Source organism: Chiloscyllium plagiosum, chromosome 7, assembly GCF_004010195.1.
Source record: "Chiloscyllium plagiosum isolate BGI_BamShark_2017 chromosome 7, ASM401019v2, whole genome shotgun sequence".
NCBI classification, from domain to species: domain Eukaryota; kingdom Metazoa; phylum Chordata; class Chondrichthyes; order Orectolobiformes; family Hemiscylliidae; genus Chiloscyllium; species Chiloscyllium plagiosum.
The window spans coordinates 16,696,431-16,721,909 of NC_057716.1; the positions used below are offsets into that span (position 1 = coordinate 16,696,431).

Consider the following 25,479-nt stretch of genomic DNA (forward strand, 5'->3'; position numbering starts at 1 on the left):
GGTTCTACCTCTTTCCCAAGATCCACAAGCCTGACCACCCTGGTCGACCCATTGTCTCAGCATGCTCCTGCCCCACTGAACTCATCTCTACCTACCTCGACACTATCCTATCCCCCTAGTCCAGGAACTCCCCACATACGTTTGAGACACCACCCACGCCCTCCACCTCCTCCAAGACTTCCGTTTCCCCGGCCCCCAACGCCTCATCTTCACCATGGATATCCAATCCCTCTGCACCTCCATCCGCCATGACCAGGGCCTCCAAGAGCACATTCTTAAGGTGAGAGGAGAGAAATTTTAAAAAAGACTTCAGAGGCAAATGTTTTCACACACGGTTTGCGTGTGAGATGAATTTCCTGCGGATGTGGTACAATTACCATGTTTAAAAGACATTTGGATGGATTCGTGAATCAGAAAGGTTTGGAGGGATATGGGCCAGAAACAGGTAGTTTTGATATTATGTGCGGTATGTGCACTGAAAGGTCTGTTTCCTTGCTGTATTACTCTGAGGGCATAAAATACTGCAGATGCTGGAATTTATACTGAAAACAAAAAAATGCTGGCCATCACAGCGGGTCAGGTAGCATCCATGGAGAGAGAACAAGCTCATGTTTTGAGTCTAGATGAGTCTTCATCAGGGTTGACGTGAAGTGTGGAGGAGGTAGCATTTATACAATGTGTGGGGGGAATGGGTGGAATATGGGGGGAGAAAGTGCGGATGCAGTGACTAGCAGTCTTTCCCCATTAGCTTGCTGTCTGTCGTTGGATGTTGTTTGACCTGCTGTGATTTCCAGCATTTTTTATTTCACTTTTGTTTTCACATGATTGTTTAAAAAAAACTCAACTTTTAACAGGAGGATGAACTGTGTTGCATTTATTTTCAAGATACAGCATCATGCAGCCTAATTTTAACCAGATAGATGGAAAGGTGGAACTGACAGAGAACATTCTCCTGATTAACCCTAATCCACAACTAGTTCCATTCTTATGATTCAGGGTAGCAGGGACAGGTCCAGAAGTGTTTTGTACACCTTCAAGTTGGAAGTTTTGAATGAGGGCAAACAAAAAATGTTGGAGAGTCATCTCAACTCGAAATGTTAGCTTGCTGTCTCTCCATGGATGCTGTCTGACCCACTGTGATCCGTCAACTTCTGCATCTCCGGATGCTGCCTGGCTTGCTGTGTTCTTCCAGCCTCCTGCCTGTCCACTGTGATCTCCAGCATTTGTTGTTTTCACTGTATCCTCCCCTTCCTCCCAACTATAGCATAAATGCTGCCCCTCCACACTTCACTTCAGCTCTGTTGAAGAGTCATCTAGATTCGAAATGTTAGCTTGCTCTCTCTTCGTGGATGCTATCTGACCTGCTGTGAACAAGTTTCTGGCCTAAATTCTGATCTACTGTTTGCATTTTCAGGCTGCCGTCTCACAAATCGGAATGACATTCATGGGGGGGAATGTTACATCTGGGGGGGGAATGTTATATCCAGGCAGGGAATGTTGTATCCAAAATGTGTGCTGATAGACATGTCTCTGGGCAATACATCTGTCTAGCCAGTTCTTACAGTGATGTCATTCTTTTCAGATGTTAATTGCATGCAGAACTTATCTCATTTCTTTGAAGACTGATCTTCGCAGGATTTACCCTTTAGATTGTTACAAAGAAAGTTTGGCTCAAATTAAGCACCTGTTAACAGTCTCAATTGTCTGACGATTGCTGGGGCTGTTTTTGATTGTTCCAGGAAACAATCCTGGCCATCCTTGAAATTAGTGAAAAAGCAGCACTTTTTTCTCTGAGTGCATTGGCTGCATATCTTCTTGATTGAAAGTAATGGCTCCTTGGGAGTGGGCGCTCGCATTAAAAAGGCAACTAAGTTCAAAGACATTGGGGCGAGAGTCCCAAAGTTCTCCACATTTTGACAAAGGATCACCAAGACTTCAGATGAATGGTACAAATGAAATGAATGAAAACTCTGTTTTATTGGATATTAATTGAAACAAACATCAAGGCCAAAACATATCTCTTTTTAATGCTGAAACTGAGAAATTGAAGGATTATGATATCATCCAGGTTAATGATCAGATAGATCTGAGGTCTGTATTGAGTAATCACCTCACTAATCCAGTTAGAGTTGGCTGTTTCTTATCCAGATGCTGCCAGACCAACACTTTGTCTCTAATTCAGACTTCCTGCATCCATTGTCCATGGTCTCATATAAACATTTCCTGTTTAATGTGTTTGAAACAATTTAAAATCTCAGTCAAATTTTTCTTTGTTTAAAAGAGTGCCTAATTCATAAAAATATCTCTACACATAGTCACGAAAGTAGTTCAGTTCTGTACAGTAGCATATGGAGAAACAACAAACATTGAAATTTAACTCTATCCAGCAAACAAATTAAAGGCATTTCTTACTTGTACATGACTATATTTTCACATTTCAGGCAAAGGGAGGGTCAGATAACTGAATAGACCCCCATTTGACTTCGACAGAAAGATATTAGATGGTGGTCTTTTGCCACTGCGCCTTAGTGGCAGTTTCCCCAAACTTGAATGCATCCCTCAACTCGTAGTCCTGGAATGTGCCAGTCTGCAATACTCTGTCAAGGTTAGCTCCTTCCTCTGGAAATCCAACAAGTTTCAGGCAGACCAAAAGCATCTTTCACTGAGTTTATTGTTCTCCAGGAGCAATTGATGTTTGTCTCTGTGTGCATATTGCACTGCCATCGTAAAAACAGAAGTGTTACAAATGCTCAGTATTAGGTCTCTTCCACATTCGGGACTACTTTAGGAATGTCTTAAAACTAGTGAAGAGATCAAATGTACCCATTGACTCACAGGTGTCCTCGGCTTGTGACCAATTGAAATGGAGAAATTTGACTCTGGATACCATTATGTGATTTCATCAGGGGTGAAGGGTTGAAGTTAAGGTGACACAGAGAGCACACAAACCTCCAAACAACCCATCTACCCAATCACCTGCTCTGCATGTGACAGAATCACTTTGCTGATTGATCAGCCATCTCAGAAGTTGTTGAACTGGTCATCCTGAGTGACTGCCTAAGACGAAGGGGATGCTGAATGGATGTTAGTGGATCATCTTCATTTAGTCTGCAAGTGTGACCCCTGCAGTTTGGATTAGGTTCCCCACACTGTAGGGTTTGTATGAACAATGACATGCTACTATAGTTCATTTGTTTCCATTTTTTTAATGCTGAAATTTGTTGCTGTGATTCCCAGCATTTAGTTAGGGAAGGCAAATGCTTTTCCTTGAGATTTAAAGGTGCCAGTGTTGGACTGGGGTGTACAAAGTTAAAAATCGCACAACACCAGATTATACTCCAAAAGGTTTATTTTGGAGCACTGCTCCTTCATCAGGTGATTGTGGAGTATAAGAGCATAAGACACAGAATTTATAGCAAAAGATAATAGTGTGATGTAACTGACATTATGTATTGAAAAAGACCTGGATTGGTTTAGTCTCTCATCTTTTAGAATGGGCTTGTTGGTTTCAGAACATTTTTAAAGTTACATTCTCAAGTGAACTTTAACAATTGGTGTCATGTCGGCCCAGACAATGCATTTAAGGTGTGAGCTGCCCTGTGTGAGACTGTCTGTGTCACAATGATTTAGAGATGCCGGTGTTGGACTGGGGTGTACAAAGTTAAAAATCACACAACACCCGGCTATAGTACAACAGGTTTAATTGGAAGCACACTAGCTTTCGGAGCGACGCTCCTTCATCAGGTGAACTACCACCTGATGAAGGAGCATCACTCCGAAAGCTAGTGTGCTTCAATTAAACCTGTTGGACTATAACCTGGTGTTGTGTGATTTTTAACTTTGTGTCACAATGGTCAGACTGATTCTAATCTTTAAAAAAAAGAGATTTACAGAATTTTACGTGGATTCATGCAGTTCTTGAGCAAAGTAAAACGTAATTCTGCAAGTACAAATTCACCCCACAAAATTTGCGTGTGTGTGCGCATGTGGGTAGGTGCATGAGTGTGGAGAGTGTATGTGTGTGAGTGTAAAGGGGTATAAATCTGAGAGGGTGTGTGGGGGAGTGTATGTGTGAGCATATGAAGAGAACTTGTGTTTGAGAGGGTCTGTCGGAGTGTGTGTGTGTGTATAGTGCAGTGGGTACACCTGTAGTGTGACATGAAGCCAAGGTCCGATTTGAGGCCATCCCCATGGGTACTGAGCTTGGCAATCACCCTCTGCTTGGCCACTTTGTGTTGTTGCCTGTCCCGAAGTCTGCCTTGCAGGATAGTTACTCAAAGGTCCAAGGTCAAATGTCCCAATCACTGAATTGTTCTCCGACTGGGAGGGAACACTCCTGTCTGTTGATTGTTGTGCTCCCAGGAGTGTTCAGCAGTCCAGGCCATTCGACCTTGGACCTTCAAGTGACCATCTTCCAAGGTAGACTTTGGGACAGGCAACAGTGCAGAGTGGCTGAGCAGAGGCTGATGACCAAGTTCAGTATCCATGGGGATGGCCTCAACCAGGATCTTGCATTCATGTTACTCTACAGGTGACCCCACTGCACTGTGCGCGCGCGCACACACACACTCCTACAGAGAGAGAGAGAAAGAGACTCTCCCAGAGACCCTCTCTTATATGCAAGCTCTCTTTTGTACGCTCACGCATGCACACACTTTCTCACAGATTTAAACCCCTTTACATTCACACACATATACACACTCTCTCAAGGACACTAATCTCCAACTCCTCTCTCTCTCTCTCTCTCTCTCTCTCCCTCTCACATGCGCATACACAAACATAAATCAGTCTCTGGGCTGACATGACACCTATTGTTAAAGTTCACTTGAGAATGCAACCTTAAAAATGTTCTGGGATTTACATATGAAAGAACTGAATCCAACATGTCCATTCTAAAAGGTGAGAGACTTAAAAAATCCAGGTCTTTTTCAATATATAATTTCAGTTACATCACACTGTAAACTTTTACTATAAATTCTGTGTTTTACAATCTTATACTCCACAACCACCTGATGAAGGAGCAGTGTTCTGAAAGCTAGTGCTTCCAAATAAACCTGTTGTTGTGTGATTTTAGCTTTTCCTTTTGTCAGCAGATCACAGTACTCCCATAAACTACTTGATTTGTATAGTACATTTACCACTGTAAAAATCTTGAGCACCTCACAGAGGAGATTATGGGTACTGAGTATGAGAATTAACACACATGACTGGAAAGAACAGTTTCCTAAGCAAACCTGTTCAGAAATAATATACAAGGAAGAGACACTCGCTTTTATAGAGCATCTTTCATGACTTTCCAAAGCCCTTCACAATCCATAAAGTGCTTTTGAATTCATTTATGGAGGAAGTTCAACATTGGAAAAATGATTGAGAGGGACACCGTGGTATGGCAGTCATATAGATTTTCCTGTTTGATCTTCAAGTGCTGTTCACTCAGAAATTCTGTCAAAATTATTTAAAACTGTATAAGGCTTGTTGTTGATTATTAAATTTATCCGCACATTGCTTATAAATGTAAGAGGGTATCAGTTCTCTCTCATTCCTGTTCTTAACAGTACTAAACCTCGGCCTGGATTTATACCCATGTAATCTGGTAAGTCAGGGGGAAAGAAACCCAAACAAAACCAACTGAAAATCAAGTGACTGTTTCACACTTTATCATGGAATAAAAAACAGCTGCATTTTGCACTCGAAGAGCAAGTGGGAGACCAGCAGCGACTGCTAGGAAGGACAAAGTCAAGTCTATGTTAACCAAGCACGGTAAGTTGGTGAGAGCTCCTTTCCTGTTTTGAAGAGGACCAAACAGTTGCGACCTCTGGAAATTTAAGGAATGAGGAGCAGCAAAGTAGACCTTTCTAGTGAAATTTGGTTCGAGAATACTTCAGTTGAGTGGAATATTTTTCAAAGGACACTGGCAAATTCCATGTCGTGAAGTAGGGTGAAGTGAGCCTGCTGGAAAGCTAGGAGTAACTTAGATATGTAGTAATACAAAGTTAAGATCCATCAGACGTGCAGAACGAGAAGAGGTGTAAGATGTCTCTCAAAAATATCTTTATCTTTAATTTTGTGTCTTAGTTACCTATTAAGGAATGTTTGTGTTCATTTGAGTTTGTTTGTTACAGTAAAAGTTGGAAAACGTGGAATCTTGTCCTTCTGTTGTTTCTATCAGTTGATGGAAAACTCATCATTTATTACAAGTTATTTGTCTCCATGGGATGCACAGTTGAGTAAAACAAAAAATCATATCCGTGTATTAATGGAAACAAAAGGCAGCGGTAGACTGTTTTGGAGCTTCAGCCACCTCCGAGCTGATTAAAAGTTCATGGCCGATCTGATTGTGACCTTAACTCCACCTTCCTGTCTAGCCCCAAAAGACTTTGACTCCCTTGTGAGTCAAAATCTATACAGCTGTATGTATATTAAAACCACTCCGAAAAGGCTGGAGCTATTTACCTTGGAGTGTCGGAGGCTGAGGGGTGACCTTATAGAGGTCAATTTAAAACATGAGGGCAGGGTAAATAGACAAGGTCTTTTTCCTGGGGTGGGTGAGTCAGGACAAGAGAGCATACGTTTAGGGTGAGAGGGGAAAGATATAAAAGGGATCCAAGGGGCAACTTTTTCATGTAGAGGGTGGTGCGTGAATGGAATAAGCTGCCAGAGGAAGTGGTGAAGGCTGGTACAGTTGCAACATTTAAAAGGCATCTGGATGGGTATGTGAATAGGAAGGATTTAGAGGGATATGAGCCAAATGCTGGCAAATGGGACTAGATTCGGTAGGGATATCTGGTCAGCATGGACAGGTTGGACTGAAGGGTCTGTTTCCGTGCTGTACATCTCTATGACTCTAAGTGGAACGAGCAGTGACAAATCTTTATTGAGTCTTGGCATTTGCATAATTTCAAGGTGAGACCAACTAGAGGGAAGTCTTCATCTGCTTGCAATGACCTCTCCGCTCCAGTTCTAGGATATGGTCAGGATCCCTTGGGCTTTGTTTAGCTTCTGTTCACTGACATCACCCAGCTTTATCTCTCTACTGTTATGTCTGACCATGTTGACCTCCCACCAAAATCAGTGTAGTTTCACTCATGTCCGCTCCCCCTCCACTGGCTGTGCCACCTTTTTCATCACTTTGCTGAGCTGCTTGTTCGGCTAGAAGCCAACATACATGGCCTTTCTAAACTTGCATTGAGTGGACCATGAGGTTCGCAACTCGTCTCATCATATCACTCCCCGGTTTTGTTTCCAGTCTCACTCTAATTTATCATGAAATCATCTCCACCTCACTTCTTTGACAATACTACTTTCTTCTTTTGTTTTCCTGGTTTCCTGACTTCAATCCTACATCAACTCTTCACCTAGCATTCCTGCTCAATAGCTTTTATATATAAAGCACTTTTAAGATCATAGAACAGCCCAACGAGTTTTATGGGAGGCTATTGAACAAAATTTGACCCTGTCGCACTTGTTCTTACCAATTTCAACTTGCTCTGGTCTTAGTGCATCAAATTCAAAATTAATTGATGGCAAATGAGTCCAATGCAAAATTTCCATTTCTGTTATAATTCTGCCCTTTTTTGTCGGGTGGCAGACCTTTCTGGTGTCTTGACCCTGCTGGGATGCTTTGCAACATTTTACCTCTTTTTCTATTTTAAAATCTACCATTTTGACCATGTGTGTGGCTGCCCTTAACACACTCTTGCCCTATTGCGTTCATTTCAGCTCCACGTGAAGATCCTTAAAATACTTGACTCGTTAGAGACATAGTGGCAGTGCCTTTTAGCGTGGGTGTTTATAGTTGACTAATTGCAGTCTATAGTTTTGATTCCTTCGAGATTTGATATTGTGTAATCGAAACAATTTTACATGCTACATCGCAAGTGGTTCAGCAATGATGGTTTTTGAATGATGCGTGCAGGCGAAGTAAACAGCCTGTTCTGCTTAAATGCAACAGCTTAACCATATACATGATCTAGTTCTCTCTGATGCTGATTGTGGCGAGTGGATTATAGGATTTGAATGTGGTTTGTCTAGCATGGCTTGTTTTTTTAAAGCTGCTGTTTTTTTGCCAAGACGTGACACATCACAGCAAGCTCCGAACAGTTGCATTGCACAAATCTGGCCTCCTGGAGGTAGACATTTAAGACAACTGGAAGCTGGGTGAGACGTATTTGTGAAAAACTTGAAGCTATGTAAAAGTTCAGGCAGCACAATGGATTGATCAGTTTTGAAAATTAAATGTGAAAATCAGCGAGATCCTTTTTTCATTGTATTGTCAAGTTACTCAGAAATGCCAAATTTACTTTAAGTCCCATTTTATCAGGTTTCCTTGGCTCTTGAGCACTTGTGATTGTCCGAAGTTTAAAGAGCCCTCAAGTTAGGAGCTTGCCTCATTAGAGGTTTATAAAACCATGAGGGTGAATAGCCAAGATCTTTTCCCCAGGGTAGGGGAGTCCCAAAACTAGAGGGCATTGGTTTAAGATGAAAGGGGAATGATTTAAAGGGGACCTAAGGGCCAACCTTTTCACACAAAGGTGTGGATATGAAATGAGCTACCAGAGGAGGCTGGTACAATTACAACATTTAAAAGTCATCTGGACAGATACATGAATAGGAAGTGTTTGGAGGGATATGGGCCGAATACTGGAAAATGGGAATCGATTAATTTAGGATATCTGCTCGGCATGGACAAATTGGACTGAAAGGTCTGTTTCTGTGCTGTACTACTCTTTGACTGTATGACTATCTAACAGTATGTGCCATGGACCAATGTAATAATACGAATGAGCAGTGGTTTCTGATGTGCAATATGTTTGTGTACCTTGAACCATTTCTTCTAATTATAACTGTTTAAGTTGTGTACTGACAATCCTTAAAGCGCAACTGCCTGCAAAGGAATGGCTTTTTTAAATGGACTATACATTGGAAGGGCATGAATGACCAATGCTTTCTAAATATAAATTGCTTTAAATATCCACCATCAGTTGGAAGGTTAAATGCTATTGTTTGTTTTGAGTTCTTTTCAGTCTTGATCAAACCACAATTTCCTGTATTGCTTTCATCAGCAGAATAGTGGAATAATAGGCACAGGATACCAGTACAAAACGTTCCAAGTCAGGAAGGTGTGGGATACTGCTATCGGAGAGTGAGAGTACTCAATTAATTTTGGAAAGGAACAATAAAGCGGAAATGTAGTAGACATACCCACTTCTTGACCATTTATAAAAGAGACCAGCTACAACCCCCCTTGTCAGAAGGCTTTGGGAACTTCATTTGAAAATTAAAGATCTGAACTTAGCTTGAGTATTCTTTTAGCTCAACTAGTTGAATATGGAGAGCACAAAAGGAATCTTGAAACACCTGATGGGCTGGTTTTTCTTCTTAACCACCCGACCACCCACCTACTCTTAAGAAGGTGGCACTCCTTGTTACAGAGTCTGTGTGGCAATCTGGCTAAGAACTGACACCAAATCAGCCCCAGGATATAATTGAATACAACCTTCTGGATTTAGTTAGTGAAGAGCTGCTGCACAACAATGTGAACTCTGACTCATGCCAGGCACTTTCGTGTTTTAGTCATGCTTATTTACTTTAAAGTTAGTGATTGTGTGGCTGCCTTGAGTGTGCCAGCTTTTTTCATAAGAGAATGTTTGTTGTAACTAGAGTAATGTTGTCTGGTCTATCCATTGAAAAATAGTTTTAGCTGTTTTATCTTGGAATGTGTGTGTGTGCTGGCTAGGCCAGTATATATTGGCACTGTGTTTGGCCTTAAGAAGTTGGCAGACAAAATTGAGGACTGCAGATGCTGGAAACCAGAGTTTAGATTAGAGTGGTGCTGGAAAAGCACAGTTGGTCAGGCAGCATCCGAGGAGCAGGAAAGTTGACATTTCAGGCAAAAGCCCTTCATCAAGGATGGAGGCAGGAAGCCTCCAGGGTGGAGAGATAAATGGGGGCTTCCTGATGAAGGGCTTTTGCCCGAAACATCGATTTTCCTGCTCCTCGGATGCTGTCTGACCTGTGCTTTTCCAGCACCACTCTGATCTAAACTTAAGAAGTTGGTGGTGAGCCACTCTCTTGAATCACTGCAGTGTGTCATTTAGATGTATCTAAAATGCTATCATGGAGGGAGTTCCAGATTTTCGCTTGGTGACAGTAAGTAAAGATGCTACTTTGCTTGAGTGTGTGTGTGCAATGTTGAAGGTCTCCTTGCAGGTTAGTTACCAATACTAATGGTGCCCACAGCCTGGAGATATTTATGAGATGGTGGTATGTTTGTCGGGGATGTTTGTTTCTTTTTTTTCTCACACTATAGCCTTCTCAGCTCAGAGTCAGGAATTATTTACATATTTCACTAATATCCAGTATAGTGTAGCAAGGATGAGGGCCATTGCTTTTGTGGTCAACCACAACTTGAAGGGTATCTTAGTGAATCTGCTTGAATAATGTTAAATTCTGGTAAGTTTGCATGATTGATGGCAGTGGCAGATCCTATTGATAGAAATATTCCAATGTCAAACCATTTCATTAGCAACAACAACTTGCATTTAAAAAGTCACTTTAAAATCTTGAAGACCTGGGAATGATTCACAGGAGCATTATTTACAATATTTGACAATGACCCACGTGAGGGAATATTGGGAGACGTGATGTTTGTTTATAGAGGAAGATTTTAAGGACAGCTTTAAAGGAAGTGAACTTAGAAGAGAGATGGAGAGGTGTAGGAATGGGATTCCAGAATCTAGGCATCTGAAGACGCACCAGCCATCCTGTAATGATTCATATCAGAGCTAGGTTTAGAGGTGTGTAGAGATCTGTGTTGTGGAGACTGAACTGGACTGCAGAAATGGAGAAAAATTAATATTCCCCAATCATGCTGTTGCTGGATGAAGAACCAGTAGAGGTCAGTGGGCTTGGGGTGATGTGTGAATGGGACTTTGAGCAGCTTGAAACAAGCAATCCTCTGCAGCCTTGCTGTGACCATCCCTGCAGTATTTTGTGCAGGTCTTCTTGCCGTAGAAAATATATACTTATCAAAGCAGAGGAGCAGCAAAGGTTAATCAGACTGATTCCTGGGCTGGCAGTTTTATTGTTTAAGGAGAGATTGCATCAAGTAGGCCTGTATTCACTGGGGTTTAGAAGAATGGAAGATGGGTTTCATTGAAATATACAAAATCCTGACAGGCTGAACAGAGAGGATGCAGGGATGATGTTTCCCCAAGCTGGACAGTATGGACAGAAGCAGCCTCAGGATGTACAGAGTGACCTCTCAGATTGAAATGTGCTGTTTCTTTGACTTAGAACGTGGTAAACTTGTGGAATTCTCTACTGTAGAAAGCTGTGGAGGTTAAATTACAGAATGTATTTAAGAAACAGAAAGATGCTGCAAGGTTAAATGTCAACGGACATGGGGAGAACATGGGAATATGTTGTTGAGATAGTGGATTAGCCATTATCATGCTGAATGGGCAAAGTGGGCTCAATTGTGTCCTCCTACCTTCTAAGGGGTAGATTTCCACTGGCAGACTGTCGTTATTCCAGTGTAGAAAGGAGTTGCATATGAGAACCCTACAAAATCCCCACAAAGGACTGCCTGGGAAATTGAATCTTCTGCTGCAAGATTCCTCCACACCTAGAACCCTCCAAAGATTCCATCAAAATTAGAGACTGGATGGTTCCAGTGAAATCAAATCAAATAGTCACTCAAAGGTGAGAGTATTAAATTCAAAGTCTAACACCTGAATACGTATTAAACTGGTCCCATATCTGCCTCACTCACAACCCTTAGATCCTTTATACCCATTGCCCTTGGATTCAACGCCACCATCACCTAAGCTGAAACCCCTGCTCCAATCCACACCTGACCATTACCACGACCGCAGCTCCCCCCAATACTGGTACCCACCCCCACCTGTCCCATTACCGATTTTCTCTAATCCACCCAACCTGCCTTAAACAACACTTAGCTGCCCCCAGCAACCTACCACCACAGCTTACTGCTTTCCAAGGGTGTCACGAGAACTGTCAGCATGGATGAACGGCTCCACATTTCTGAAGGAGTCCTGAGCAGAATCTCCTCCGAAATGTGGGCAGAAGTGACAGTCTAAGAGATTTTTGAATTTTAATTCTTTTTCAGACATAATTTATGAATGAGGTATTATAAGTGCAGGCTATCCATTCCTTTTTCAACATGATTTAGTTGGTTTTCTGAGGAACATTAAAATTATAATGAGGGGCTGATGGGATAGGTTTATCCCTTACCTTAATATCACCCTTTAATTGCCTCCCTTTTTTTTGGTTAATGATACATCTAGTGGTATATTTCATGTGTATCCACTAAATGAACTGTTATTTTGTAGGGTTATGAACAGAAAGTTTCCGCAGATTACCTACAGAGCATTGAGGATGTGTACAAGAAGTCTTTTCTTCCAGAGATCAGGTAGGTGCACTTCAATTCCTTGTTAATTTCTGTTGTGTGAAACAAGCAGTCATGAATTTTCAACAAATGTGCTGTCATTGCATAATAGCCCTTAGAAAGAATTCACAGCACAAACAAGCCATATGGCTTAACTGGTCCTTGCTGCTATGTTCCACATGAACAAGAATGCAACAATAAACACCTAAAACAAACAACATACACCTACTTGCATGAATTAGGAGCATGAATAGATCACTTGGCTTTTTGAATGTGCTTTGCCGTTGGATAAGATCTTTGCTGATCTGCTTTTGGCCTCTGCTCCATATTTCTGTCTATTCCCTATACCATTTAGCTCAGTTATTTATGAATCTATTTACTTTGACCTTAACATATACTAAGTGACTCTGCCTCCACAGCTGTCTTGGAAAGAGTGTATCCGCTAAAAGAAGGAATTTATCTTTACTTCCATCATAAACAGAAGACATTAAACAATGAAGAAGTAATATTAAACTGTGCCTCAGAATCTCCTCTGATCTGTCTTCATTTCAACGAATCAATTAACCTTCCATGCCTTTTCCCTTCATGTTTATCGAGCTATCCGTTTGATGCATATACACTATTCAGTCCTGATGAAGGGCTTTTGCTCAAAATGTCGATTCTCCTGCTCCTCGGATGCTGCCTGACCGCCTGTGCTTTGCCAGCACCACTCTAATCTAGATTCTATAAACTATTCACCTCTACTGCTCCCTGTGCTGCCGAGTTCTGCTTTCTCAGTTTTCTCTTGTTTAAAGAAGTTTCTCCTGAGTTCACTACCAGATTTATTGGTGACTTTCTTGGTAATGTCTACAATTGATAGCCACTTCTCTGCACTTATCCTATCAAACCCTTGCAGTATCTTAATGGCTTCAACATGTCAAACCCCCTCCATTTAATTTCTCTAGAGGAAAGAACCGAGCCCATTCAGTCTTTCCTGTTGATTGTAATATCTCAGCTCTGGAATCTTTCTAATAAATCATCTTCTCCATCCTTTTTCTGAGACTAGAACTGTTCACATTATTCCATAAATATGGCCTAACCAAAATTCTGTATGAGTTTGACATAATTGCTCTGATTTTCAATTCTATCATTTTCAAGGTGAACTGCTGTACTGCTTTGGTTGCTTTTCTGTTGACCTTATTAACCTGTTAGTAACCTGTTATGATTCACATATCTGTACCATTCAGTCATAGAGTCAGCAGCATTGAAACAGACCCTCAGGTCCAACCAGTCCATGCTGAACATAATCCCAAGCTAAACTAGTCCCATCTGCCTGCTCTTCTCCATGATTGAGTCACTTTTATTTTTGAAGAAGCATTGCCCTCTCTAATACTCCTACCAAACACTGTTACCTTTGTTCACATTGAAGCTCATTCTGCAAGTTTAGTCGTATCTTCCTGCATTTGTCACAGTTTGCTCCCTGTCAACACCACCATTCAATTTTGTCTCAATATCAAATTTTAAAATCTGACTTTAAATTTGAGTCCAAATCATTTTTAAGGCTAAATAGCTACGCCCAACACCATTAAATGTAAATAATTGCTCTTAACTACAACTTTCTGTTTGTCTGTTATGGCTACCTGACTATCTGTTCTCCTTGTCTCCTGACTTCACATGACCTGACTTCAAGTCCTGAGTCTGTTGTGCATTGTTATTGACAGCTCTGTCTTGCTGCTCTCCTAGTCAAAATGAAATCAGATTAGATTGTGCAGTCAGTAGCGTTTGTATGTGGATTGGGTATTGTTGTATACGGAGAGAGACAGTATTTCGTGAATGACTGCTTCTTTCTAATCAATGTTCATCAATGTTATGGACTCGGCCAGACCACTCAAAACATTCTTAGGCAGACAGCACAGACCATGACTTGGCAATTTGTTTTGGTAAGTGTACAGTGAAAATTACCCGGATTAAGTTAGCGAGGTTGACTACCAGGTTCAAAACAGACAAAAAAAAATTATTCACAAAATTACACAATAAAACATGAAGAACAGAATAAAGAACCCCTACAGCACTTAGTCTATCCAAACTGGACTTAATTATGCTGTTCTGAATATCCACAACAGTCCCAATAAGCAAACCCTCTTGAAAAACTTTATAAATGGAAGAAAAGAGAGACAGACGACAGACAGACAGAGCGAGACAGAGATTCCATACAGCTCACTGTTGAGCTCCCATCCAATTCAGGACTGCACTAAACTGCTCAGCTACAGAGCTGACCACTCCCCTTTCATTCTGCAGGTCATTTCTAAAACATGACCACTTTGGCCTTCAGTCCTTTTTATCTCTTTACCAAACCAGTCTGATCAGAGCTCGGCCGGGTTTGTTACCCCTCTGAAAAAAATCAAGAATAGAATATCCTTGAGCCAAGGAACAGCTTTTAGAAAAAAAAGGACTAGCTTTGTGACAATCAGCTTTAAATTACAGTTGGTCAGAGTTGGTGATCTTCCTGGGAAAGATGGTGGACATGCAGCAAGTCAAATCTGCTGGGAAATGGTTAGCTTCGTATGGTGCACTCATGGTTGAGGGGCACGATTGACTCGAGGCAGTTATAGTGAAGCTATTATTGGGTGTCGATATGGGTTGTCATTTACTCTTTGCCTGTTACCAAGATCTTGTAGTCATTCTTGTGGCACAGCGGTAGCGACGCCCCTTCTGGACCAGGAAGCCAGGTTCAAATTCCACCTGCTTCAGAGGTGTTTAATAATATTGCTGAATGAAACTATCCAGCCCACATTAACTGACAAATAATATCGCCATATTCCTTGAACATCAGTTAGTGTAACTCCTAGTTGTGGGAATTGATGTTTTGAGCCTTCTTGCCTCACATCCTTGAAATAGCTCTTCAGGCATCCTACTCAACCTTTGGCCACAGCTCGTAAATGGAAAACTAGAAGTCCGTTGACTTCCCTTTTAGCAGCCTAATAAACATGGCTCAGCACCCACAAAAAATGCTTTAAATCTTTGTGAGTTAAAATACTATTCTGATCCTTTTCAAATGTTTGTCAGTTTTGATATGTGGTTCTAAAATTGCACAACTTTGCTTAAGATTGAAAGCTGACCTTTCCAGCTACAGAGATCCATTAAGGAACTTCACTTATGTTTGTTTTGGTGACATTTAAATAAAGCGTTGAGCAGAATATTTTGTATAAGTTTGCTTATGTAACAAAGCCACAAACACCAGACATTGACGCTTTTGTTCTGGAAAAAATGACGAGGATGTCAAAAATGGCAACAGCAATAATTGTGTACGTAATAAGCACTGCTGGGAGCCTGCACAAAAATGCAAGAGAAGGGCTGTTTTAAATAAAACTCCACTTTTGAACTTTTTTTTTACAAAAAGAGCTTGGCTGTTATATATGTAATTTGTAACATATTGAATGGTTGTGCTTATAAGTTGCAGTTTAAGCAATGTTTGTTCGTACATTTGGCCAAAGCTGTTTTATTATGAAATGGGATTTGCGCTGAACCAGTTTTCCCAAAGCTCATTTTTTAATGTGTTTTCAACTCATAATTAATCTCATCTGTTGAGTAAAGTTAGCACTGTTGAGAAGGTTACAGTATGTTTACTACACCCAGGTGCTTTCTTTGAAATAAAGCACTTGGTACATTATGGATTTTGTCATTTGAAAACTTCTCATTGAGTTTTACAGTAATAGTTTGCCATTGTATAGCACTTCCAGTGGAAAAGAATGTTCTAAGGTGACTCTCAAATAGCACCTTTTAATGTGTTATAACATTCAAAGGCACTTCACAAGAGAGGTACAACCCAAAATTAGATGTTGAGCCACAGGGGAGATATTAAGACAGATGACCAAAATCTTAACTGAAGAGATGGGTTGTAAGGAATGCATCAAATGAGAGAAGAGAGATGGAGCGGTTTAAGGAGGAAATTATGGGTGTTGTATTGTTGGCACTTGAGAGCATGACTAATAGTGGAGAAATTAATGTTGGAGATTCTCAAGAGTCAGAATTAGAGGAGAGCAGAGATCTCCCAGGCTTGTGGGGTTGGAGGCAATAGCATGTAGACAGGGGTCATATCATCGAGGAATTCAAAAGCAGTGATTAGAATTTTAAAATTGATGCACTGCTTGACCAAGACCTGTGTGATCAACACAAGCACAACCATAACAAAACATGCTCCTGTCTCCAAAGGTAGAGCACAAAGATGAACAAAATGTTAAGACTTTGTGGAATGGCTCATTTGGGAAGGGTTGGGGGAATTACATTTCAGGGTATGATGGAGTTTGAATGGAAGGAGATATGGAGAGTTTAATGGACTGTGTTGAGGAATGGGGGTGCTAGTATAGATCAGTTAAACGTTAATTCAGTGTTTATAGCATAAGTGCAGAATTTTGAAGATGATGATATTTATGATATTTATTTTGAAGAGATGATGTTTTTGAAAGAGAAAGGGGAGCAGTACAGAACCTGAGTGATGGAAATTATTTACAATGTAAGTTCATATGGAGACAGCAAAGGAAGTTTAGTGGGCATCTTTACTTCCCTCACTACCACCAGCTCCACCCCCACCTCCATACTCACCACTTAATCTCAGTTCATGTTAATTCAACAAACACCCAATGTGCAGGAAAAACTTGCTTCGCACATCTCATCAGACCTGGTCAGTTACCATCCTTGTGCTTGCTGGCCTTGACCCTTGCTTGCCTTGGAGCCTTTATTGTAAAATTTTGAACTTGGTCACGGCCCTCCCCAAACTTAAGCTGTTTTAGAAGTCGACTCAGCCCATGAGGAGTGCTGTGCCATTCAGTGAGACCATGGTTGATCTGTTAATCCTTGGTTGCATTTTTCTGGCTCATCCCCATAACCCTTGAGTCCCTTATTGATTAAAATTCTGTCTATTTGACCTTGAATAGCATTAACAGTTCTCTGTGGTACAGAATTCTAGATTCACTACTCTCTTAAGAGAAAGAACTATCCTCTTCATCCCATATTAAATGGGTCACACTTCACTCTGAGATTACAATATTTTGTCCTAGACTGTCCCACAGGAGGAAACAACCCTTCTACATCTGTTAAGCTCCCTAAGAATCTTATGTTTTAGTAAGGTCACTTCTCATTCTCCTAAGCTCTGATGAGTATCTGCTCAATCTCTCATAAGATTTCTCCTTACCCAGGGTCAACCTCGTGAACATTGGAGGGCTGACTCCAGTGCTAGTATATTTTTGTTGGACAAGGGGATCCAAATTGTTCAAAGTATTCCAAGTGTAGTCTGATTTGTGGCTTGTATAGTTTTAGCAAGATCTTCCTTTTTTTAGTACTCCTCACCTTTTTGAACAAAGAACAGTACAGCACAGAAACAGGCCCTTTGAACCTGTGCTGACACATTTGCCCTTACATACTAAAACTATCTTCATTTAAAGGATCCATACCCCTGTATTGCCATTCAGTTCATGCATATGTCCAGGTGCTTCTTGAATGCTGCTGTTGTGTCCTCCTCTGGCAACATGTTTCAGGCTCTCACCACTATTTGTTAGAAAAACTTGTTTTGCACATGTCTTTTAAACTTAACCTCTCCACACCTTGAACTTGTGTCCTCTAGTAATTGACCCTTCCACCCCAGGGAAAAAGCTCAATCCATGCCATTCACAATCTTAAAAAACTTCTATCAGGTCGCCTCTCAAACTCCTGCATTGTAGTGAAAACAAACCCAGTCTTTCCAACCTTCCTTCATAGCTACAATCCACAAACCATGCAACATCATGGTAAACCTTTTCTGTACACTCTCCAAAGCATTCACATCATTCTGGTAGTGTGGTGACCAGAACTGTATGTAATATTCCAAGTGTGGCCTAACTAAAATTCTATGAAGCTGCAGCATAACTTGCCTATTCTTGTTGTCATACTCATAATAAAGGCCAACATTCCATTTGTCTTCCCAATTACTTGCTGATGCTAACTTCTTGTTATTCAAGCTCTAGGACCTCTAAATTCTTCTGAACTGTAGCTTTCTTCTGTCTTCCATCTCTTCTATTCTTGCTGTCAAAGTGCATAACCTCACATTTCCTCACGTTATATTCCATCTGCCAATTATTTGCACAGTTATTTAAATCTCTCTATATCTCTTAGCAAACTCCTTGTGCAATTCTCACAACTTGCCACCCCACCTATTTATGTCATCAGTAAACTTGCCAGTAGTTCATTCACATCCATGATCTAGGTAATTTGTTATATATTGAGTAATTGTAGCTTCAACACTGATTCCTGAGCACCAAACAAATTTGCCTTATCTTGAAAATGCCTCCTTTATCCCAACTCTGGCTTCTATTAATTAATCAAACCTCTATTAATGCTAATATACTACCCCAAAACCATGAGCTCTTACAGTACCACACACAAGGCTGGTTAGTATCAAATGTGTTTTAAAAATCCAAATGTATTATATTTACTGGTTCTACTTTATCTACCCTTCTTGTTCCCTCCTCAAAGAAATGTAATACATTTGTCAGGCATGATTTCCCCTTCAGAAAGCTATGCTGATTCTGTTTGATTATATGATGTGTTTCTAAATGCTCTGCTATTAATTTATTATTAATAGACTCTTAACATTCTCCCCATGATAGTTGTAGAGCTGACTGGCCTATAGTTAACGGTTTTTTGTCTTTTTCCTTTGTTACATTGGCAGCTTTCCAATCCTTTGAAATCTCTCCAGGATCTAAAGATTTCTGGAAGATTATTACCAATGCGTCCACTCTATGCAGCTTTGAAATCCTAGGGTCTTAAAGATCAAGTTGTTTTGTTCCATTAGTTTTGTTGTACCTTTTCTCCAGTGATTGTGTAATTTCCTCCTCCCCCTTTAGCCCTTTCGTTAGTCAGTATGTTTGGAATGCTAGTAGTGTCCTTTTATTGTGAAACCTCTGCTGTTGCCTGATTCCCCATTATTTACCCAGTGTTGTTCTCTAAGGAGCCTGTGTTCACTGTTGCCTGACTGTTTATTTTTATATATTTAAATACATTTTTAACTGTCTGTTTTATATTGTGTTAGTTTGCCATCATTGTTTATTTTCCCCCTTTTTTTGTTGTTGGCTTCTTAAAACTTACCCAAACCTTTGATTTTCGACTAATCTTTACCAAAATGTTTTTCTTTCAATTTGATGTTATTCTTAGCCGGGAAAGGTTGCTTTATCCCCTTCCAGAGTTCCTGTTTCTCACTAGGATATACCTTTGTGAGTCATGAGTTATTTATTTAAAACGTCTGCCATTGTTCATCAACCATCCTTTCTGCTGAACACCTTTCCCAGACCACGCCATCAACTCTGCCCTCAATTCTATATAATTTACCCTTATTGAAGTTTGGTGCAGTTGTTTCCAACCCAAGTTTTTCTCGCGCACTGTATCTCGTACACTCTCTCTCCGCGTGCTTCCTCCACTGCGCCCCCCCCAAAAAAAAACAGAATGCTAAATTCTACCTTGTTATGGCCACTTTTCCCTAGAGATACTTTGAGATCATTGTTTAAACTTGACTCAATTGCACATTTACAGATCCAAAGTAGCCTAGTCCCTGGTTAGATTCACAATATATTGTAGGAAATGATCCTGAAGACACTCCATGAATTATACTTCATGGCTACTTCTGCCAATTTAATTTTCTCAATCTACTTGAAGTTAAAAATAACTCATGATGAATTGTCTGTCTATTGCTCTAACCAGCCCTTATTGTCTCCTTATTATTCTGTCTTAGATTAGATTATATTCCCTACAGTGTGGAAATAGGCCCTTCGGCCCAACAAGTCCACACTGACCTTCCAAAGAGCAACCCACCCAGACCCATTCCCCTACACCTAACACTATGGACAATTTAGCATGGCCAGTTCACCTAACCTGCGCATCTTTTGGATGTGGGAGGAAACCAGAGCACCCGGAGGAAACCCACGCAGACACGGGGAGAATGTGCAAACTCCACACAGACAGTTGCCCGAGGCGGGAATTGAACCCGGGTCCCTGGCGCTGTGAGGCAGCAGTGCTAACCACTTATGTTCAGGGGTCTAAAGGCTACTCACGTCAGTGTTGTCTTCCCTTTGTAACTCCACATATGGATTCTATAACTTTCGATCCAACATCTTTTCTTGCTATTGTACTTATTCCATCTCGTACTAACATAGGATCGAATCCCCACAGCAATGAGTGAAGAGGGTGTCTATGGGCTTGATGACCTTTTCTCAACCTGAGTATATAAATGCTATCCTCTAGAAATTAATCATTTATATGTAGAGTTGCATTGTTTTCCAAAATATCTGTCGTTAGACACTGGATGATCTGTGCAGCAGATATTGCCAATACAACAGTAATCACTCTTTTGTTTCTTTCCTCCTAGTGAAACATCTGAAATTTTGCAGTATAATACATTCCAGCCTCCTGATGTAGAGAAGGTAAGAATAGTGACAGGACTTCCCTCCAAACTGTTACGTCCCATGTTGTCCAGCTGCTAAGTGATCGCCCATTCTGTTTCTCTATATAATAGAATGTGTTACTGTGCAATGATGGACAAGAAGAGGTTACATTTGCAACATTACTTGTAATTGTAACTCCTGTTCCACATATTTATTCATTTCCATTCATCTCATTATGGCCAGGTCTGTGTCTTTAGAGTTACTTTCCTCTTCCCTCCTGGTTCTTGTGATATCTAGAAGGTTCCCTTGCTTTCACGCCTTCTTTGAAATTGGACAGATAGATTTGGAGAAGAGCAATTCTGAAGAATGTAACTGGCTCATTGAAATTGTATTTTGTTTTTGACATGGCTGCTCGCCTTTTCTGAGACCGTCTCCAGATTATTATTATCCCTGACTGCAGAGCTGAGGTCTTAAGACAAATGATTTAATTCAAATAGCCGACTGTTAGCTGCTTACATTTTTATTTACAGAGATGCACGTCACAAAGATGCACCTCCAAACCCAACAACTACAGTTTTAGCTTATTGCTACAGGAAAAGCAAATAAATTCCCAGTTAATGTCCACCACTTGAATATGCAATTAATATATAAGGTTGGATGGTAAGGTACATTGCATCTTTGTTGTACAGCGTGCTATCTGTCGCATTGCATTCACATCCAATCCACTTTGGTTTCCCTAGCATCTTAAAAATGTGCCATTTTATCTTTAGACATGAAAGTAAACTGCACACCCTATTGGACATAAGATCTGTTTTTTTTTATTTTGCATTCCTGTCCATTTTAAGTACATGCATTGTTGTATCCTTTGCTCATTTATTTATTTTCCCTTGGGTCCTGAGGTATCTTGAGGGGATATCAGCTGTTTGGCACCACTGGGTGTATAGGTGTACTACCTGTTTGATTCATGCCAGTAGAGGTGATACTAGTCTGGAAGAAACCGATGTGTTGATGCTGACAGAACGTTTTCTTTCAGGGAAATCAAGAATTGTTGGCACAGTCTAAAAACAAGGGTTCTCCAATTTTTAAGGAGGAGTTGAAGAGGTTTTTTTTTGTCTCTTGACAATCATTTGGCTTGAAATTTTCTTCCACAGAAAGCTGTGGAAACTGGACCAGTGAATGTATTCAAACCTGAGTTAAAAAGATTTGTGATTGACAGAGGAGTTCAGGGTTATAATAACCATATTTTTGAATGGGAGAGCAGAGTTGGGGGACCAAATGGCCCATATACCTTAGCTCATATGATGTCTGGGGATAACACAAAGTCATTGGCATTTTGAAGGAAAGAGTTGGCAACAGGTTCTCCCTTTGAAGTTTTAACGTATTGTGGATTTTTTTGAATTCAGGTAAGGGCATTAAGAATAAAAAAAAAAGTTCTCCTGTCACACACAATCCCTCTTACCAATTTTCAACTCCTACATATTCACACCAACTTGGAATATATCCAAATGGTTGCTAATGGACCACCATTGTTTTCACTTCTATCCACATCATATTTTCATTCTGTTTTGTAATTAATTTAAACATAATTGAAATCAAAAATATCTTAATGCACCAACTAATAAAAATATCTTGCATGATGTGTTTTTAAAAACAAAACTGGTGTTAAAGTAGAATCTGACGACTTCACTCTGGTTCTAAATGGAAAATGGATGTTCTGAGGGAATGGGACACATACCTGGTGTTAGCACACAAATTACCACTTTCTTTGATTTCCTGGCTTGGTGGCTCAGTGCTTAGCGCTGCTACCTCACAGCATCAGGGATCTAGGATCAGTTCTAGCCTCAGACAACAATCTGCGTGGGGTTTGCACATTCTCCCTGTGTCTGTGTGGATTTGCTCCGGGTGCTCCAATTTCCTCCCACTGTCCAGCGATGTGCAGGTTAGGTGCATAGGCCATGCTAAATTGCCCATAGTGTTCAGGGATGTGCAGGCTAGTTGGATCAGCCATGAGAAATATGGGGGTAGGGAGGGGATTGGATCTGAGTGGGATGATCTTTGGCCGGTCAGTGCAGATTCAATGGGTCGAATGGCCTCTCTGCGCAGTAGGGAATCTATGATTCTATAATCTTAATGTACGTGATTTGACAAAGTTCTATCACGTATTTAAGGAAACCTGGAGGATTTCAGACTTATTCAGTGTTCAGAACAGTTCCTGTGAAGTGTATTTGTAGTGTATCTTTCATGTCCTTTTGCTTCTGTGAATTATTCTATCTATTAATGAGTCTATTCTATTTATTTTAAATGGACTTGTTTTCAAATCCTGGTGAAAGGGCATCCTGAACAGTTTTTAGTGGTTACATGCAGGTTGTCAAAACAAGACTACACATGCTAATTCATGGCAGTAGGCTTCAGTGCAAGTGAGACTGCTTTTGATATTACAATTTGCCATCTAGCCATGAATGTGAATCGGACCATTGGGGAAAACCCCAAACTCTAATTTAGGAAGCACAATTTTTCATGATTAGATCAAGCTAGCCATATGTCATTCATGGCATCTGTAAACAACAAAAATGTACATTTTGAGGGAATTACGAAGCTTAATGGCAGACAGCCAAAAGGCATAGAGGGACAAAAGAAACTACTGATACACCTGCCACAGGATTAAAACAGCCTTTAATATTCCTCAGCAATAATGGATCTTTCAACGCTGTGGCAGGTTCACATGTAACTTTGAATGAAAAAACAGTAATGGTCTTTTCAATAACTCTGCTGTTAGGGCATGTCTTTCCCTTTTGAGACTTCAACCTACTTGTAATGCCTCTAAAATTTTTAATTGGAGCATGATTGTGGTTTTTGTGACGCATTTTGAATTGCTAAAACTGGAATGAATCACTTTATACGTGCTGACGTATTGAGTGTGTTGGTTAAAGTGACCATCAACTGATTCAAATTGACCTAATATATTCTTGATCCCAATTTCAAAGAGCTTATGTTCCATATTTTGTCTTGGCTATTTCACTTGAAATAAATCAAACGGCACCAAGCTAAGCCTGTCAATTTATTTGTTCTGGATTTTGTGTTTGCCCTGAAAGGTCTCCAGTGGTATACCTTACACTGTTGAAACTGTTACTTGCAAGGATAAACAAGTTGAATGGGTTTGTATGAGCACTGTTTATTTAATTTTAAGTGAATTCAATCTTGGTTGAGCCTAAATCAGAACGGTTACTGAATAGTGGATTGTTGCAATGTGGATGAGGCCATTCAGTTTGTCATTCTCTGCACCAGCTCCCAAAATGAACAGTCCACCTAAAGCCATTCTCCCCAATACTACCTGTAACTCTACGTCTCCTTTGTTCCAGCCAACATAGAGCACCATTCCGTGCTGACCGTGATTCTGTTCTAAATTAATCCCCTGTGCCTTCACATAGTCCATATCCCTCTATTCTCTGCCTATTCATGTGTCTGTCTAAATGCTCATTAAACTTTGCCGTTATATCTGCTTCTACCACCTCCTTGCACATTTCAGGCACCTATTATCCTATGTCTTTTAAAAAAAAAACTTACCTTGCACATCTCCATTCAACTTCCTCCTCACCTTAAACCTATGCCCTCGAATATTTGACATTTCCATTTTGGGAAAGAGCCTCCAACAATCCACCCTAACCATGCCTCTCAAAATTTTATATACTTCTATCAGGTCGACCCTCAGCCTCCAACGCTCCAATGAAAACAATCCAGGTTTGTCCAACCTCTCCTAATAGCTCATGCTCTCTAATCCAGGCAACATCCTGGTAAATCTCTTCTGCACCCTCTCCAAAGCATCCACCTCTTTTGTGTAGTGTGGTGACCAGAACTGCACACTGTACTTTAAATGTGGCGTACCAAAGTCTTATACAGCAGCAACATGACATGCCAATTCTCATATTCAATTAGGGAGGCTGTGTGGGTAGAGGGCTCTCTGAGCTGTGAGGGCCAAGGACAACTAGTACAGAGAAGGGGAATTGCTAACAGATAAAAGTCGAGCTTGCTCTTGGGGGAAACCTTCTCAACGTGGGTTTGAGTGTCAAAGAAAATGTTCAGGCCCTTCCTCACTCTGGGAAACAAGTTGAAAATGTTGAAGCAGGTTGGTCCTGGCCAACAGCCGGTGTCTTGTCTAAATAATAATTTGCTTTTCCTGTCTCTGTTTCTCTGCATTTCTACCAATCCTCCAATTCCCAGCTAAAAAAGCTGTCTCCATCTGGAGAGGAAAGGAATTGTTGAAAACAAAAAGAAAAAAACATGGGCGGCATGGTGGCTCAGTGGTTAACACTGCTGTCTCAGGCGACTGTCTGTGTGGAGTTTGCACATTCTCCCTGTGTCTGTGTGGATTTCCTCCGAGTGCTCCGGTTTCCTCCCACAATCCAAATGTGCACGTTAGGCGATTTGGCCATGCTAAATGATGTTCAGGGATTTGTAGGTGAGGTGCGGTAGTCAGGGGTAAATGTAGGATAATAGGGTAGGGGAATGAGTCAGGGTGGGTTACTCTTCGGAGGGTGGATGTGGACTTATTGGGCCGAAGGGCCTGTTTCCACACTGTAGGGATTCTATGATAATCAGTGCCCCGACTAATGAAAGCAAGCATGTCATTTGCCGCCTTCACCAATATCTCTTATTATTTTTATCTATTTTTGTCACTTGCAATCC

General features: G+C 40.7%; 1 protein-coding gene across 1 annotated transcript in view; it reads left to right on the plus strand.

Moving 5' to 3' along the window:
• The window catches only part of ndufa10 (NADH:ubiquinone oxidoreductase subunit A10), a 66,595-nt gene that overhangs the window by 24,595 nt on the left and 16,521 nt on the right, over nt 1-25,479 (plus strand). The window contains exons 6-7 of the mRNA XM_043693102.1: nt 12,354-12,433; nt 20,781-20,835. Of these exons, the coding sequence (XP_043549037.1) occupies nt 12,354-12,433; nt 20,781-20,835 (135 nt within the window). The remainder of the gene's footprint in view (nt 1-12,353; nt 12,434-20,780; nt 20,836-25,479) is intronic.